The 18,054-nt window shown below is 44.3% G+C and overlaps 1 protein-coding gene across 1 annotated transcript in view; it reads right to left on the reverse strand.

Moving 5' to 3' along the window:
• LOC128266661 (uncharacterized) overlaps nucleotides 1-18,054 on the reverse strand; it is a 74,644-nt gene that overhangs the window by 22,903 nt on the left and 33,687 nt on the right. Inside the window, 12 exon segments of the mRNA XM_053003324.1 lie at nucleotides 2,483-2,726; nucleotides 4,007-4,040; nucleotides 5,218-5,331; nucleotides 6,178-6,351; nucleotides 7,667-7,825; nucleotides 9,624-9,787; nucleotides 12,683-12,803; nucleotides 12,864-12,975; nucleotides 13,123-13,271; nucleotides 13,659-13,853; nucleotides 14,296-14,439; nucleotides 14,557-14,797. Of these exon segments, the coding sequence (XP_052859284.1) occupies nucleotides 2,483-2,726; nucleotides 4,007-4,040; nucleotides 5,218-5,331; nucleotides 6,178-6,351; nucleotides 7,667-7,825; nucleotides 9,624-9,787; nucleotides 12,683-12,803; nucleotides 12,864-12,975; nucleotides 13,123-13,271; nucleotides 13,659-13,853; nucleotides 14,296-14,439; nucleotides 14,557-14,797 (1,851 nt within the window).

An 18,054-nucleotide genomic window follows, 5' to 3' on the forward strand; every position in this document is an offset into this window, starting at 1 on the left:
GCTCGGCGCGTTGATAGGGCGTCGGATAGGGCTGCCTGCTCCGCTGTCGCTGGAAGTGCTCCAGGTAGCCCTCCCCTTCTCCCACCAGATGGCCGCCACCATCATCATCAGCCACTTCCTGGAGCTGCAAGTGCTGATTGAGCGACTGATAGAATGTGCTCTCGGCCAGATTCTCATTATAGGAGGTCGCACTGGTCGCACCAGCCGGCTGATGCCAATCAGCGTCTTCGCACTCGTTCACGCTGACGCGGATGCGTATGTCGCGGGCCATATAATCCGGCCTGCCAGCTGCCGCCTCCTCCGTTTCACCCAATCCTCCAGCAATGGCAATCCCATCGTCCTCATCATCATCATCCTCCTCCTCGTCCTCACCCCCATCGTCGTAGAAGAATCTCGCTGATTTGGCGCTTTCCGCCAGCAGCAAGTCCTCGCTCTCCTCCAAAGCCAGAGCATAGCTCGTTAGGTTGTCAAAGTAGTACTCGCACATTTTGTCCGGATGCTCGTAGCGCAGTTTGAAGTCTTTCGAATCGGGCACCTCCTCCTCCCGCACCCGCTCCCGATCCTGGCGGAGATTGGAGGTGGGTCCACTGAACACGGAGGCATAGTCGGAGCTGCTCATCGAGTCCGAGTTGAGGGCTGAGCTGCGCCCCTTCGACTTGGAGGCAATGGGCAGGGTGCCGAGGTTCTCGTAGTTGGCCGCATAGTTGCCCGCCTGCGACTGACTCCGCTTGTGCCGCGGACGACGCGGCGTCCCGGGGGCAGGACTGGGCTGCTTGGCCAATGCCCTGCGCTGGGCTCCACTCACCCGACCCACCGAGTGGGCCGACTGCTTGGAGCTGCCCAGCTGGTGGTCGAAGTTCTGCTCCAGGTAGGCGTCCAGGTAGTGCAGATTCTTGCTGAGATCGATCTCCGACTTGTAGCTCTTGTAGATGGTGGCCTGCTTGCAGCGCGACTCGTAGCTGGAGATGTGTGCCCGGTCGCTGATGAAGCGGAAGCTCTCATCCTTGGCCAGCGTGTGGAAGCCACTGAACTCGGAGGAGGATCCTCCGCCTCCTCCTCCTCCTCCGCCCTCCGCCCCACTGCTCGCCTTGAAGTTGCGACACTTGTCGCGTATCTTCTGGATGCCCTGCCGCGTCTTGGCCTGCAGTCGCTCGAAGTAGTTGGCCTTGGTCACCGGCGAGGTGGCGTGATTGAGTCTCGGGTGGTAGGCAGTGGTGTGCTGGATGTCATAGCCGCCGCCGCCCGAGGCCCGCATGCTCTGGATGCTGTGCGTCCGGTTGGGATAGCTTAGCCTGAGCTTGGGCAACGAGGGGGGATCCTCCGCAGAGCTTCCTCCTCCTCCTCCACGTTGGTGTAGTTTCCTCAGTGACAATTGCTTGAAGATGGCCTTCGATCGCTTGGGTTTGCCACTCGAAGTGTTTGTCCTCCGGCCAAGCAAATCTCCCGAGTCGTTGTCAAAGTCCTGCCTTTCGAAACGCCTCACAGGCACTCCATGCAGATAGTGATGTTCGGAGGGGGGGTTTTGATTGCGATTCGATTCAAAGAGTCTTCTCAAACCCCTACCTTGCCGTTGGGGTCTGGAACTCCTGGCATTGGCCGCATTTCGCAATCGCGAGTTAACACTAAGCGTGAGGATCTCATCATCGTGGAATATGGAGAAAGGATTCGTGATCACCGTGGAGCTGTCTCCCGCCTGATTGCTGGCCGAGGGACTGCCCCTCAGGCTGCTTATGGATCTAGTCTTAAGGCTAACGCTACTCTTAGGCCTACTTATGGCTACTTCCTGCTGCTGCTGCTGCTGCTGCTGCTTACTTCCTAATACTACTACAACTTTGGCTTCACTGTGCTGCTGTGTTAATGCCACCTGGCCCAAATCCATTTCGGATCGGGAGCGGACTTGTGGCATGATTGACCTACGCCGCAGCTCCTTCAAGGAGTTGCTCTGCTTGCGAAAGCGATAGAACGGATTGTTGATGCTCAGCTTTTGCAGCAGGACCTGCGTTTCCTCTGGTGTTAAAGGTCCCACTGGCAGGGGATCCGGCTCCGCACCACTCGTCACATTCAGGTGGAGCAACTTGGAGGCAGTCACCACCGGTTTCATCTCCCTGTTCATATTGTTCTCCAGATCCCGCTTACTACTCTTGCTGCTAGTCAGCGAAGAACTATTGCCCTCACTGTTGCTGTTGCTGCTGTTGTTGCTGCTGTTGCTACTGGTTTTGGCCACCTCTGAGGTGTTGTTATTATCGCTATTGGTCAGGGCAGTAGTCGTGGATGTGGAACTGGTTTTGTGGTTGTTATTATTGTGGCTAACATTGCTACCCTCGTCCATTAGTTGCTGTTCGTTCGGTGTTGTTGTTGTTGTCGTTAGTTGTTCGTGTTGGTGTTGCTGTTGCGTCAGCTGTTCGTTGGATTCGCTATTATTGGTGTCAATTGCCTGCTAGACCCTAGTGGGCGGTTGTAATATCATTGCAGCCATGCGTACCTTCATTGCCTCCGGCGATCCATGTCCCGGATACTGTTGCTGCGGGTGTTGAGATGCGGCATGTAGAGCGGCTGCTGCTGCCACTGCTGCCTGCTGTTGCTGCTGCTGCTGTTGTTGCTGCTGTTGTTGCTGTTGCTGTTGCTGCTGTTGCTGGTGATGATGGAAGCCCGCGGGCGTGGTGTAAATCGAATCACCTTGAGGGCCACTCGTGCTATCCGAGCGTGATTTCAAATCAGCTTTCTCGCTGCGGGCAAAATTGGGAAGAGAGAAAAAGAAGGGGACACCAAATTGTTATCGAAAATTGTTTGCCCAAGTGACAATTGTGTGGGTGGTGGCTAAGTGCTTGGGTGGGTGATTCGGCTGCTATCGCTGATTGGCAAATTGTGTCCCTCACGATTATCTGAATATCTATTTAGTTTTTGTCGCTGCCTTGCCTCGCCGCAGGCAATTGTTTACTTGGGGCTTGAGAAATTAGATATTCCCCCATCAACTCACTCTTGAGATGAGCCTGCAAAACGAATTTTGTGGAAATGTGTGCAGAATGTACTTGAAGCGGAAATTCTAAATCCATTTCCGTTCCCTTTTTAATATTGATCCACACATTGGGGCTCTGAACTGGCCTGTGCATAGTTTGGCAAACAAAATATAGCATTTTTAAGCTCCTAAACAAGGAAAACAAAAGGTTGGAGAGGGCCGGATGGCCAAACGACCGCCCATAACTCATAATTCTCGGTGAGAGTTTGCAACAACAATGAGTGATAGGTTGTACCCCGATTTCCTGCTATTGAAAAATAAAAAATATACACTTTGGGCTTAAAATGGAAATGGAATAGCACACATAAATGTTATTGGTTTTATGTATTTTTGAAACCAAACATTCAATATTTTTAAAAGGATTCTGTTAGTAAACCCTGATGAATAACACCAAGTCTTTCATTTTTAATACTTTTTCACTTAGCCATTCTAAAGCTTAGCATTGATTTTAATAAAACTAAATTTGGAAATGAAAAACTCTGCTCTCTAAACTCTAGAATTCGGTCATGAATTTTACAATTTTATTTCATTGATCCCTTATAAATATAATTTTCCATTAGCTAATCCCTTGCAAACTATATTACACTTTTCAAACTTTTGAAAAGGGTATTTCATCTTTTTCTTGGCCATACAAAAGTGCTCGTTCGCCGGTGCATATATTGAATAAATGAAAAATGCATAATATTTTATGTCCCCCCACACACACACACACACACCGTCGAACACATTTTTCATTGTTCCAATGCTGTACGTGTGTGTGATGTGTGTTTGTATGGGTGAGCCAGTTCCTGTATTCGGCCAGTAGGGGCGCATAAATTGGCACGCCAGCGCCACCTGTTGGCTGCAGGATGCGGCTGCATAAAAATATATCAAAATGGTCATTTATCTATGGTTCTTTCTTTCTCTCTCTGTGTATGTGTGTGAGAGTGTGAATACGGGAGTGTGTGTGTGGGTAGGAAAAGGGTGTGTACGTATTACGCTTCAACTTACCTGTCTTTATCCGATGATTTATAGCCCGTGGAACCTGTGCCATGCGAGAAGTGAAAGGAAAAAGAGAAAGGGGAAGTTTCATATTAGAGTGTGCAATATTCAGGAATATAAATTCCCCCCATTATTCTCTAAAGGGCGTGGCTGCAAAATAGTACAAATTAGCTGTGGAAATACCGCTGGCAATTTACAAACAGACAGCTAGATGGTATTTTTTTTCCAATTCGCCCTTGGAGCCGTGATAAACGAGCCAAGGACTTATTGATTGCGAGGAACGTGTAAATTCCCGACGAGGTGTTTGCAAATTTTGATGGATATCGTCGAAGGGGTGAAGGCTTCCCAGCTCGGGAGATATATATGCTATAGTATCGGGTCGCACTTGAGAGATCTGTCAAACGGTATTTGACAACTCGGAAGGGCAGCTGCAGCAGTCAGTCAGCCAGTCAGCCAGTCAAATTGACAGCTTGATTGACAACTGAGAAATTGCGATTAGGTGGCTCAGCTTGAAAAGTGCTTACAGATGTGTGCTGGAATGGCTTAAATGTCCTTCAGCAATGGCAAAGTTTCCCTTGCTCTTTTGCAAATTGTTTTACAATAGCAAAAAGTTTCACCGCTTTTTGTCTGCGTTTTGATTTCTAATTAGGCAGTGCGCGCGAAAGCACTGTTTTTTTTTTTCCTCAAAAGTCGGAGAGATGAAAATGTTGGCGCAGCTAAAACAAAAAGCTGGCACGAAACCCTTAACCCTTTTGTGTAAGCGGGGGCCTGGCTGGTTGGTGGGGCAACAGGAAATGGAGACTGACCGCAGGCGTTGGACGCTAATGAATATTTTATGAGATTTATTTGAGTTTCGAGTTTCAAGGAGAATAGCTGGGCAAACAAAAAAAGAAAAAAAAAAAAAGAAAAACTGAGCCGACACAACACACACAAAGCGAAAAAGAGACGCATCCATCCTGGCAGCCATTTTTTCCGCCATGACCGCCTTCTTCTCGCATTTCAGTTGCCAGTGCTTTGTGAGCTGGCAAGTTTTTGTGTTTTTGCAATTAGTGTGACAGCAGCCTGGAGGGGGTTTATTTTGCTGGAAAGGGGGTGGCATAATCAAGGAGGAAGTTTTAATTGTCGCGGCCTTGGCGGGCTTGCCAGTGCAATTAATACGGGCCCAATGATGGTTAGGATTTCGGTTGAAATATACCATACAACGCCCCATTTTGACTTACCCTTGAAGCAGCATCTCTTGCTCTTGATCGCATAGATACACAGGCAGACCAGCAAAAGGATGGCAGCCATGCAGCCCCCGGCCACGCCCATCAGATAGCTCATCTCGTAGGGTTCTGTCCGGAAATTCCATACGATTCGATACACGGATTGGTATTCGATGTAAAGGTGGTGGTGGTGGTGGTGTTGATTATGCAAGCATTAAGGGGAATTTTCATTTTCATTTGCACAAGCTACTTTATGCAATACATGTATTGCACGTCGTAATGATTTTAATTAAAAGCATTGGGCTGCAATGCAAGGGAGTTGGTTATGCTTAATGTGCGAGCGTTCTCTTGACTATTTCGCTTTAAAAATACTTATGAATCTGTCAGTTTCTATCTGTGTTTAAATTTGGCCTATATATTGCAAAAAGTGCCTATTTAGACTTTCAATAGTTTGTAACACAAACAAAATTTTAATTATACATAAATACAACAAATTTGTATTATATTTTTTGTATGAACAATTCCAATCAAATGAATTATAAGTATGAGTTTATATTAATGTTTGCACAAATTACTGAAAAAGATTTCCATATTTAAACTGTGTTGAAAAGAGTTTCAGAGTTTGATGTATAATTTATCGAAAATAATCAATATTTAAAACAGTTGTCAATAAATATTGGTTATCAATATCATAACTACATAAAAGGTGGTACAACTGAGTTTGATATTTTATAAAACTATGTTCCAAAAACTTTAATGTTGTAGCCTCTTATTTTTATAGACAATTTAAAAAAAAAGTAGTCAACAAACTAAGGTTGACAATATCACAAACAAATTTGCTTCTTTAGTAACTACCTAAATAGTGATTATAATGTTTGATGGTGCGTGAATGTGGAATGTTTGTCGAGAGTGTAACTCAAGGGTGCATTGGGATAATGTGGGTGGGGTAAAGAAAATTAAGAAAAGTCTAAGCACCTGCAAACGTACCCTCCACAATCAGGTGTATGGCATGACGATCGGTGCCCCGCTCGTTCTCCACCACCAAGTAGTAGGGCCTGGAGTCGTGCTCATCCGTGTGGAGGATGTGCAACGTGGACAGGTAGCAATCCTCGCGGGTGTCTGGCTGCATGTCGTCGGCCCGGAAACGATCTGTGGGGGGTTTCCAAAAAAAAGGGGGAGTTCTTGTTACTGCGATTTGACTTTCGTTGGCTAAGTAATTGCACTAGAATTGCACACAATTTGTCGGCATCCGACATTAATCATTCGATTCGATGGGCTAACTAGCATTGGGTGCGGAGGAAAGGCGAACGGATTGGTCGGGAATGCGCTCCGTTTGATTTGTGTCAGTGGCAAGGAGAGCACGCAGGATTACACGCACGAAGGACGACCAAGGATGGACACGGGCGGACAAGCTGAAAATGAAGAATAATGCGACCCACCGACCAAGCATCAGTGTTGCCAGCTTTGCTATTTTTAGGATAGCCTTTTAGCAAATTAAGTTTATCTTTTTGGACGTAAGTGTCTTAACTACACAGTTCATAAGTATATATTTTTTAGTTTATATATTCAATTGTGATCGAAGCTGTTAATAAATTGTAATATCATTTTCCTAAGCTAATTAACTCAAACTGTTGTCAAGGTAGTAAACCTTTTAATGTTAAAAGCAATCAGGAAACATTTTATAAGGTTTTTATAAAATTTGGTGCCTCCTTAAAGCTTCACATAACATGTGTTTGTTTATACAGAACATTTTTTTTCGTATTTTCAAATAAATATTTATTTGATTTATTAAACTAGTTTCTAAGGAAAAAGAAATGCTTCAAGCTCTTAACTTAACATTTGTAATTCAATCTACCAATTTTCAGCTAGATTTAATGCTGGCAATCAATATTGGCCAGGAATAGGCAACACTGGCAGTCGGGGATGCAGTTCAAGTTCATGGGAAACGAGGAAATGGCCAAGATGGAGCGATGCAGCTGCTTCTGCTGGCGGATGTTCATCCGAATACAGTTGCAGCTGGCAAATGAGCTGTGGTGTGCCTGTGTGTGTGTGTGTATGTGTGTGAGTGTTGCCTGTCTGTTGGAGCTCGGATTACCGGCGGCTGACAGGCGTGGGAAGTCTGCTCGAGGCATTCCCTTTTCCTCGACCCCATTCCCATTCCCATTACCAGCCCTTTTCCAACGGCCAACATGACACTGGCAGTTCCTTGTCCGACTCTGACTCCGTTTGGTCATGTAATTTGTCTTGATTTGCGGAACAACCCGACGCGACTCGCAAACGTTTTTATGTCTGGGAATGGTTAATCTAATGAGCCCTCGATCGGGCAGAGCCAGCGTTCGGCATCCTGTAGAGCGGCGCTAATTGAATTCCGTTTCGAGTAGGCAAAACTAAGACCAGCGCCTAATTGCATTACCATTAGCGGGCCAATGGGGCGGATGGGTGTCTATCAAACAAGTATACGCACCGATGCCCGAGCCGGCCTCCAGACGCAGCGAGCCCCATTCCCAGGCGACGCGTTGTGGCCGCGGATCCGCACAGACGACCATTGTCAGGCTGGCCGCCTCTCCTCGCTTCACGGCCACGGTGTGCAGGGAGGGGTGCAGGCGCAGCACCTGCGGGGCACCTGCAAGGACACAAGCAAAAAGAGGTGAAAGATGCATAAAGGAGGCGCGTCTAGTCCACACGGCCAGATGGATTTTTAATTGAGTTGGTGCGGTGCAACGCATTCGCCGAGCCATACTGCCAAAGATAATTATATAGAGTGGTTACAGGGTGCAGGTAAAGGGTGTCTCCACTTGGTCCAGGTCAATTACTTTAGGGGTGAAAGGATCTTGGACAGGCAGTCAGTGTAAGTAACATTTAAGAGAAAACTTCATTTTTTTAAACCGCGGCAGTCAGACTTAGAATCATTTAAAACAAAACAAGCTTTTTTAAAAACCGAACCGAACCCTATTGACTAACACTTTTTTAGACGATTTTAATCAAACAAAAAAATGTTTGATAAATACTCAAAGAAATTTTATTTCGACAGACAAAAACCATTTACTTTTTATTTATGCTTTAAATTTTGTATTTTTTCTGATCTACATGTTTTTTGTTGTACTAATTTTTATCTTTTATTTAAATAGAGAAATACATCCATTTAAGCCAAATATGTACATTTCATTGTATTGATTAACATTTTTCAGTAGCCTTTCAATCTAACAAAAACAATTTTGAAAAATACTTAAAACAATTGAAATTGGTTAGATGGAATTCCTATAAATTTAATTGATATTTGCTTTAAACAATATACAAAGTTTTTTGTCAAACTAATAGTTCATTATTTTTGCTATTAATGAGTTTTACGTTGCTGTATCTTTTTAATCAAGAAAAAATACATTTATTTTTGTCGAATAATGAGAAACGGTAACTCTTCCTTTTTTTTGACACTCTGGCACGCTGTCGTAGTTGGTTAGTTATTTTGTTAGTTGCTCGACACTCACAAACATACACGTAGATATGTATAAAAGTGGTGTGGACTTTTTTGTGTGTATAATGTATATTGTTCGTGTGCATGTTTATTTTTGTTCATTTTTTTTTGGTCCCGGCTCTGCTAAATTGCTCGTGTCCTTGGTTGGTCATAAATTATGTACGTGCTGTGGTATTCAGCACTAAATTTAAATATTTTTTGCTGCTCTTTTTTCTAGAGTTTTTTCTATTTTTTTCCGCCTTCAGTTTGCTGTCCAGTTTTTTGCCCCCGGCAGTTGCAGCTCCATTTTTTTTTCCGCTGGCTCTGCGGTCATAAGTTCATTTTGATTTTGTGTTACGTTTTGGTTTAGTCCGTTGGCCAGTTGCAAGTTGCCAGCCACCGCGAAATTGTATGGCCATGGCCATGGAGGAAAATTTAGGGGAAAGTGGAGAGGGGAAAGCGACGAGGAGCGGTGGCAACGCAAGCGCTTAAAATGTTTCGCAGGCGCTTTCCGGCTTCAGCTTTTAATGGAGTTTTGTTAGTTGTTTTAAGTGTGCATTAGTTGCACGGGAGCGAAGGACTTAAATGAGTAGCCCGAGGAGGAATAGGTTTCTTTTTTTGTCCGCTTGCGTTGTCACCTTCTCTGCGGCTATGCTGGTCATCTCCATGACACTGGTTTCCATTCCCCAGTCCGGGCTAAAATTGACATCGAAAAAAGCAAACGAGAGCTGGAATGCAGATTTATGACCGCAAACATGGTTCGTTCTTTAGCCTGTGATACTCTTTCCGGCGAGTCCGATGGCAAATCCTTGCGGCAGTGCCGCCCCAAATGTCAGGTGCAAAAGAATGCATGTTTCGAGCCATGCCGTGTTGTCGTCATATTTTGTGGCTTGCGGTTTTTATGGCCTCACCACAAACACAGAAGCATCAGCAGCAGCAGCATCAGCTAGCTCTGCAGATGTGAACTTACCCACAACCTGCAGCGACACCGGATCGGATATGGCAACCCGCTCCTGGCCATTGATGTAGCTGGTCGCCCGGCACTCGTACTCGCCCTGGTACTCGTAGGTGACGTTGTCGATGACCAATCTGGACTCCGAGCCCCGCTCCACGTACTTTGATCCATGGGCCATTCTGCAAGGTAAATTGAGAAAATCAGAGCATGCAGCCAAGTGTTTGCGTAGCAAGTTACAGAGCAAATAAAGCAATCGTTCATTAATCCAAGAAATAGGCCTGGAGCTTATTAAAAAAAAGTGTATCTTTGGAACTTTGATTTGTAGTTGTCATGGCCCGTCATAGAACATTTTATTTATGGATAGAAAATCTAAAATCTTCCATAAGTTGACTCTTCCTTTTGATTTCATAACTCTTTTTTTCTTTATGCTGCTGCCTAAAACCCATATTTTTGTTAGGTCAAGAGAACAACGCTCACTGATCATCATCAGTTTTAAGGTATATTAAAATGTTTTGTTAAATATTTGTAGAGATATATGAAAAAATCTAATCGCAAAAGTAACTACTTAGTTATTATATACTACTTAGTTATTATATATATTTTATAACCTATTTTAATGGTAAATGTTTATATATTATTTTTATAATAATAAAACGCTTTAATATTCACATGGGTTGACCCAGTCGGAGCAGCAATTGATTATGATTATGTGCAACTAATATTGGAATTCCATCTGGTCATGGTGCATGTTTTACAGTACGCTCTTTGAGCTGCTTCCAGTCGTGCAAAATGAAACTGATGCATTCAGCGGAGGCCAAACCGCCTCTTTCCCCTTCAACCACCGCCGCCATCTCTCAAATGTCCTGCGTGGCTGATGCTGCAATCCTTGCTTGGCAATATTGAAAATTGCGTATGCGTATGAGTTATTTTTCGGTGCAGGCTGCCTGTCCGGACTCACATACGAGTGAGTGGGCCAAAGAGCTGGCTCACAGAAATATTTGATACATTTTTAATATGAGAAATGCCTTTCAGGCTGCGAAATGCTCTGGGCTTCTACTGGCTCATCGGTCTGCCCACAGATTCTTTTGAGGCAGCCGCAAAAAGAAGGAAAAAACGGGGGCCAACAAATACTATACATTCATTGCCATGGCGCTTAAAGTGGCAGCAGGGATCTTTAAGTCGGTCCTTGGTAGCCAGCAATTAAAAGCAATAAATTAGAAAGCCATTCAAATGCAAATCTCCGAAGGCGAAAAAGTTTGGCAAGCGTTCTTCGTTTCAATTCGTTTGGGTTCTATACTATTTCTCCACTTCTCATCGAGGTCCAGGCAGAGTAGAGAGTAGAGAGTGGAGAGTGGAGAAATCACGTAAATCAAAGTGACAGGACTCCGTGTCCTGTGTCGTGTCCTTGGGTACCTCATTTGCAAGGCGTCCGCCCCAGCTCAGTTGCACTTGCAGCCCAGTTAAAGGACACCAAGGACACTGGGCCAAGGCACCTGGGAGGTGGAGATTGAGGAGCTGCCGAGCATACGTCGCTTTTCCTGTCAGCGGCTGACTCCGTGGCATTGATTTATTACCCCAAATGGCCCCAAATAGACGATTCCCGCTGTTTATACAGCACGGCACGCGCCATTTAATTTGGAGGGTGGTGGAGTGGGTGGTGCTGGTGTTTGGAGAACATGCGTGGAAATTAGTTTTCAACAATTGACATTTAATTTCTGATAAACACGCGCGCATTCGCTTCATTAAGTCAACACGTCAATGTGTTGCATGTGGCATTCGTTATTAGATGGCGACACCTTCGCATAACAACCATTCCGAATCCCATATCCTATATATCCCCCGATCACGATCTGGCATAGCTGCGTATGTTTTATGCTAGTCCGATTGTCTGGGGCAAGTGCAAACAAATGGAATCACAAAAATCACGTACTTACGTGGCAGCGTCAAAGAGCTCTAAAGGCCAGAAAGAGACACACAGAGAGAGGGAGAGAGGGAGAGAGAGAGAGAGAGAGAGAGAGAGAGAGGGAAAGAGGGGGAGCTATGCACAGTCATATGCATGAGGAGTGTTTCGATTTTTCCACAGAATTTGCCTGCTTTGCATACTAATGCACGTTGCCATCAACGAGGAAAGGAGAAACGGAAGGAGCCTAATCCTGCAGGTATTATGGATGGTTTCTTGCTACCCTAACAACAAAAAGGGTATACGCAATGGAGTCTACAATTTAATTGTATAAATTTAAGACCCAAAATAGTATACAATAAGTGAATGCAATAAAATGTTTGTGTATTATTAGTAAAAATTTAAGTACATTCGAAATTAAATTAACACATTCATTCTTGCTAACTTTCTGAATTCTTAAAATAATAAATTACAGGGTACTCCGTTTAAAGAATGTGAAAAGCATACCTTTTTCCAAGTTGTTTTCCCTCGTTCAAAAAATTTCCGAAAAGTGCTAATTAAAATTACGCGAAATATCATCAGCTCTTGTGGCAAATGGGCGTGGTGCCTCACAAAAAGGAAATGTGCAACAGGAAACCTGCTCATGTAAGAGGAAAATTCTGTTCTTACAGAAAAATCAGCCTTAAAAATAAAACTTCCCGAAGGGGCTCCTAAACATACACAATTAAAGCATACAGCGGGACAAAACATTAAGCATACGCTGAATGAGTCGAGTTTAATTAGAGCCGGCTATTCAGCCGACAACAATAACCATTTCCGAGACCAGAGGAGTTTACAAACGGGCCAAGAACTTAAAGCAGAGACTAGTCAAGTTTTCCACGGAGCCAAGCAGAGGCTATCAAAAGTATGCAACCCAAACTGCCGAGGAACTCTAGGGAAGGCTACCGCAAGTACGATATCTTCACAATTACATAAACACTTAAAGAAACTGCTTTCTAAAAAGTAGATTTAGCTCTTGAAAATCTGAAAGAAATGTAGCAAAAAAAAAAAACAAAAAAAAAATTAGAAGTCCTATAGATTTTTATAGCATTTAGTGAATGAAATTTGTAGAAATAACCTCTTCTAAAACCAAAAGAGCTTAGCGCCCAGTGTATACATATGTCGATGGACTCACCTCTGGACCCATTTGAAGGATGGCAGGGGATTACCATCAGCCAGGCACTCAAATGCGGCGGGACTGAATAGCGGGGCGGTGGTGAGTCGATCCGGACCAGCTGAAATAATTTTGGGTGCATCTGGGAAGGGAAGCCGAGTTCGTTGAAAACTTTGTCCAAGGTAAATAGTGAGATACGTACATTTCACATCCAACTGCACCGATAGCTGCTCGGAGGTGCCCACCGAGTTCTGCGCCTGGCAGGTGTACAATCCGGCATCGCGACGTCCGACGGGACGCAATTGCAGAGTTTCCTGCCGTGCAAAAAGGTGGAAAGTGAAAGAACGAGATCAGCAGGCAATTTAATACAATTACAAATTTCTGCTACACTTTAGATAAATACCCGGCGTGGGGAATCAATTTTGGAGCAACATAAACAAGGGCGAAGCTGGCTGACTCACCTGCAAGCTGGCTATCTCGGAGCGACCGGCTCGCCGCCAGACGATGCTGGCCGGAGGATTGGCATCGGCCACGCAGCGCAGCACGAGGGCATCCTTGTCCTCCTCCAAGTCGATTTCCGGTGAGCCAATTAGACGGATGCTCGGCGCGTCTGCAAGAAAACAGAAACGGAGTCGTTCAACTTGGTTAGGCAAAACAAAAACAGCAATACAAACTACAGAAACAGCAATAGAGACTAGAGAAACACACAGAGTCAACAAGCCGGGCACGTCGAGCTCCTCTGGGACAAGTCAACTCTTGAATTGCTGAGCAAAACAGGAAATTACAGCAAATTGTTGTTAATTTAATTGTTACAGCTCTCTGTCTCCGATTCGGATTGGGTTTGTGCTGTTTCTGCAGTATCTGTGTTTAGGTAGCATTTAGCCCGGACTTGGAGTCCGACTTTAAGCCAAATCGCTTGGGTGACCCCGATTCGGGATGCAAGTGTGTGGCATCAGAGCCAGAACCAGAGTTTGCCCATCGTTATCGCAACACTCACATTTCACGTCCAGCCGCGCCTCCACCACCACCGATTTGGCCGTGTAGGACTCGTGGGAGGCGGCGCACCGCAGGATATCTCCGTGGCGCTCCCGCATGGCCGACACCTGCACCACCGAGGTGGCCGACCAGGTGCGTGGATTATCCGGCTCGGTGGCATTCATTTGCGGGTGGATGGCCGAGATCTCCTGGTCGCCTAAAGGAGGGAAAGAGATAAAAGGAGTGAGCGGGGAATGCGAATTAATTAACATTAACAACTGCCTCTGGATAACCACTACAGTGGGATTATGCTCCACACTCCACTCAAAACAATTTCATAAACTAAGTTAAAACATAAAAACTGATTAAATAACTTGACAGTGTGTCAATACCCATTACTCAATCTGCGAATATTACTAGTTAATACGAGAATTTAAAAAAGGGTGCATGCAACACTCTGTAAAAAGACATATGATCTCCACTTTAATCAATTCTTGAAATTAAATTTATGAATTTTAAAGTGCAATAAGAACCTCTTCATATATATAGTGGATACAGAGCCACATTTTTCTCTGGGTGCAGTGCCCACTTGGCAGACTTAAAGCTACAGCAATTTGGTGGAGAGTAGTCGGGAGGAGGAATGCAGGTTCGGCACTTACCCAAGAACCATTTGAGGGTGGCCGGCGGATTGCCGTAATGCGAGACGCACTTGACCGTCGCCAGGGCGCCGGCGTCTGCGGTGATGTTGTGTCCCGGCGGCACGTGTACCGCCTCGTATTCGAGCCTCGGCCGCTGCGGCGCCACTGCAAACAGAAGGGGAGTGTCCTTAACAATTAGGTCCTGGGCATTTATGGTGAATTGGGGGACACTTTGCATGCGCTGTGTGGGAAATGACCCTTCAATCGAGTCGATCCACTTACCACGTACGACAAGGCGCACCGGCTGGCTGGTGAGGGCATCCTGGGTGGTGAAATCACTGGCCGTCACTTGGCACTCCCACAGGCCGTCGTCGAAGTCCAGCGTGGCCGAGCGGATCCACAAGGAGCAGTCGCCGCCAAGCTGCACCGCCGGCGGATGGAGGTCCAGATGCAGGACATTCCCATTGTCGCTCGTCGGCATACGTGAGGCCCACTCGTACTTCTTCGTGTAGATGCCAACGGGCTGGGAGCAAAGAAGTGGATTGTGTTAGTTACACACGGGGAAATCGGAATGACTAAATTGAAAGTAAACTACAGACAGTATTAAGTATAATTCAATACTAAATACACCCTTACACTCTTTAGTTTCATTTCTATTCCAAAGAGTCTAAACCTGTAATCAAAGTCCTTCTTATTAAACCAAATACCTATGTTTTATTTTCATACTTTCATGGTTTTATTTTAAAACTCATCTTATTGAGAAATATTTTCCAAGTGAGAATAGTTAAGTTTTTATGCCATGGGTTAAATAAAAATTCCAAATTTGTAATACATTGTTTTTTTTATCGAATTGGAAAATTAATGCACTTTTGAAAATAATTTGTTTACGATTTTAATGTGAAAAACATTGTTTTTATTTTTACCAACCATTTTACATAAGTTCATACATTTTTCTCTGTGTAAAATAATAGCGAAAGGATATGGATAGGGAGGAAAACGACGATGGTGTCGAAATGAACTGGGCGTTGTCTACGACATGTTTAGCATGTTTAACTTTTCGATGCAGTCAGGCGTCTAATTTGGTCTCCAATTTGCCCAAACATTCACAGACAAATCGGCGTGCAGATGGACAGGAGTACAGGAGCACAGGAGGTGGTCTTTGCCTGAAATTCCTTCCCAAAACTCCACCTCTCTACTACGTGTTATTTAACTCCATTTTCAGCCGTCGTCCCAGTCGCTTCTGTCTGTAAATTGGCATTAGTTTGTTTGCTAATTGGAAATTAAATTACAATTAGTGATCTCTGAGCGTGGCATCTTTCACATTTAAGTATTTATGGGAATAGGCACCCAAAACCCCCGGAAACAGAGCTGCTTAATTGCATTTCGGCTTTGAGCGTTGTCTGCGTTGCTAGTGGCGTAATGGGTTAAATTAATTGCTACATTGAATTGCCCGCACCAGGGACAATAACAACAATCGGCTAAAACGAGCATTCAAATTTATTAAAAGTAAACGAAAGGAAAGGCAAGTGCATAATCTAATCTCTGCTGTCCTGCCATTTGATATTTAGTGTTTAAATTACCGGCAATGGCCACAAATGCATTTTGTTTGTAAGACCGAAGCCGATAAAATAAAGTGCGACATGCATCTGGCTACCTTGAGATGACTGACCAGCCAGCATAAAATACAGTATCTCTGTTTTATAACACAGCTTGCGGCTCGCATATAGTAAATGTCAGATGTCCAATGTCCGAGATATTATGCCATTTGACTCCACTGACCTCAGGCCGCAGGGAATAATCAATGGGCGGTCGCTGGTCAACAAGGGTTAAGTTAAGTTTGGGCGGCTTTGCGGCAACAAAAGATATGAGCTCAATAGAAGACCGAGCTGCCGGGCTGCCAAGCTGCTAGGAAAACAATTTCGGCTAGCAGATAAAAAATCCGAAACCGAACAAATATTTGGCTCTGGCCCATTGATGCAGCTATTGCTGCCAAAACATTCTCCAATCGATATTCGTATCGGCATAATTTTTTGCATTTTCTAACTTCAAAATGGAAGCTGCAAGCACACAAAAAAGTCGAGGGGAATAAAAATGTGCGATGCCCAAGATTTACATTTATTAAAATGGCTGGGCTTGGTTGTTGATACCATACTCGAATAATCTCCATTTGTGCTTTGGAATTATCAGGAAATGCACTGCAAAGAAAACACAGATGAGGCATGGATAGAATTGAAAATTTTTCCACAAACATCCTTTGGCTAAATTAGAATGCAACTCGTGAATAGACATAGGTTTTCTCCGCTCCCCGTTTTTTTTTTTTTTGCTTGGGACAAACCAAATGTCACTTCTTATGATAACTACACATTGAATATATGGACAAAACTACTATATATATATACATAAAAGAAGGAAATTGGGAAACGTTAAGCACACATAGGAAAAAAGGAGCAAAGTGGAATAAGTATGCAAAAATAGGAAGAATTTTAAATGAAGCCCGAAACAGCAACATCAGCTTGTTTGTGTATGTGAGACGCTCGATGCATGCAAATGTGGTTTACCCTCGCCCTTCGTCCTTCGTCTGTTCGCTTCCTTCAACTTGTTCGAGTGGAGACTCAAAGCATGTAAACATTTAAGTATGTGATGCAGAGCGAGAGTTTGCGATGCGCAGCATATGAAAAAGGACATTTGAAATGCTTTCTGATTTTTGTCATACAATGGCGTCGAGGGGGTCCGATCCCCACCATTCCTCTTAGGTACCAGTGTGCATTTGCATAAGCAACTACCACAACAAGTGGGGAGCTGAGACACTGCAGGGGGTGGCAAATAAATGTTATGCTTCAAACGCACACAATTGCCCTGAATAACAAATGCCATCAACATATTCCCGCTCGCCTGCGCCGGGAGCGCTTCCATAATGAGGCCACTTTGGATTGGTATGCAAACGAAGGCGCTCAAGGTCTGGGATCAACTGCCCGCCCACAATGGCCATAACAAATGACCACCAACTACAAGGGTCATACTTATATTGAACACTAAAATCAATAAATGGCAAGTAAAATAACTATGTTGCATTCAACTATGAGTCTGCTGAAATGGATAAGATTGTTGATTTATCTCACATTGGAATTTTTTTGTATGCAAACAAAGGTTAGAAACAAATTTCCTGCCCACTTTGAAAAAACATGACTAGAACCAACTTTAAGCTGAACAGGCTACACATATTCAATTTAACAACAAATGTTCTTATCGAAAAGATAAAGATAAGAGCTTAAAACTTTATATTTTACTTATTATTTTTTACTACTTAAAATTAAAACTCTAGAAAGTTGACCGGTTTCATATATCACAGTATAAGCTACAATAAGTACTGCTATATAAAGTGGCTAGCGATTGACAGCAGAAACCAATCAATTAAAACCCAACAATTTTTTCTTTTGTTTTGTAGGATCAACTGATAAATAAGAGAGGCAAACGATATTTTCATGTTTACGCTGGCATGAAATCCAATTGGGCTCAGTCCGCTGCTGTCACGCACTTTCGATTAAAAGTTGTGCCGGCCAGTGTTCTAATCAACGGCCAAACAAAGAAGGGCTGTCTGGGGTCCTGTTCGCAGGTCCTGTGACCCCTGACCCCGTGTTTCCCCCGTTCACGGTCAACTTTCATTATTGACTCGTCCTGGTCAGGGTGTAAATTACATTCGCCACATGTGGAGGCCAAAAGAACAACACTTAATTGAACCGCAGGACGCGCGACGCATATGATATGAGTTTTCTAGCCAGG

The sequence above is a fragment of the Drosophila gunungcola genome, chromosome 3R (genome assembly GCF_025200985.1).
Source record: "Drosophila gunungcola strain Sukarami chromosome 3R, Dgunungcola_SK_2, whole genome shotgun sequence".
NCBI classification, from domain to species: Eukaryota; Metazoa; Arthropoda; class Insecta; order Diptera; family Drosophilidae; genus Drosophila; species Drosophila gunungcola.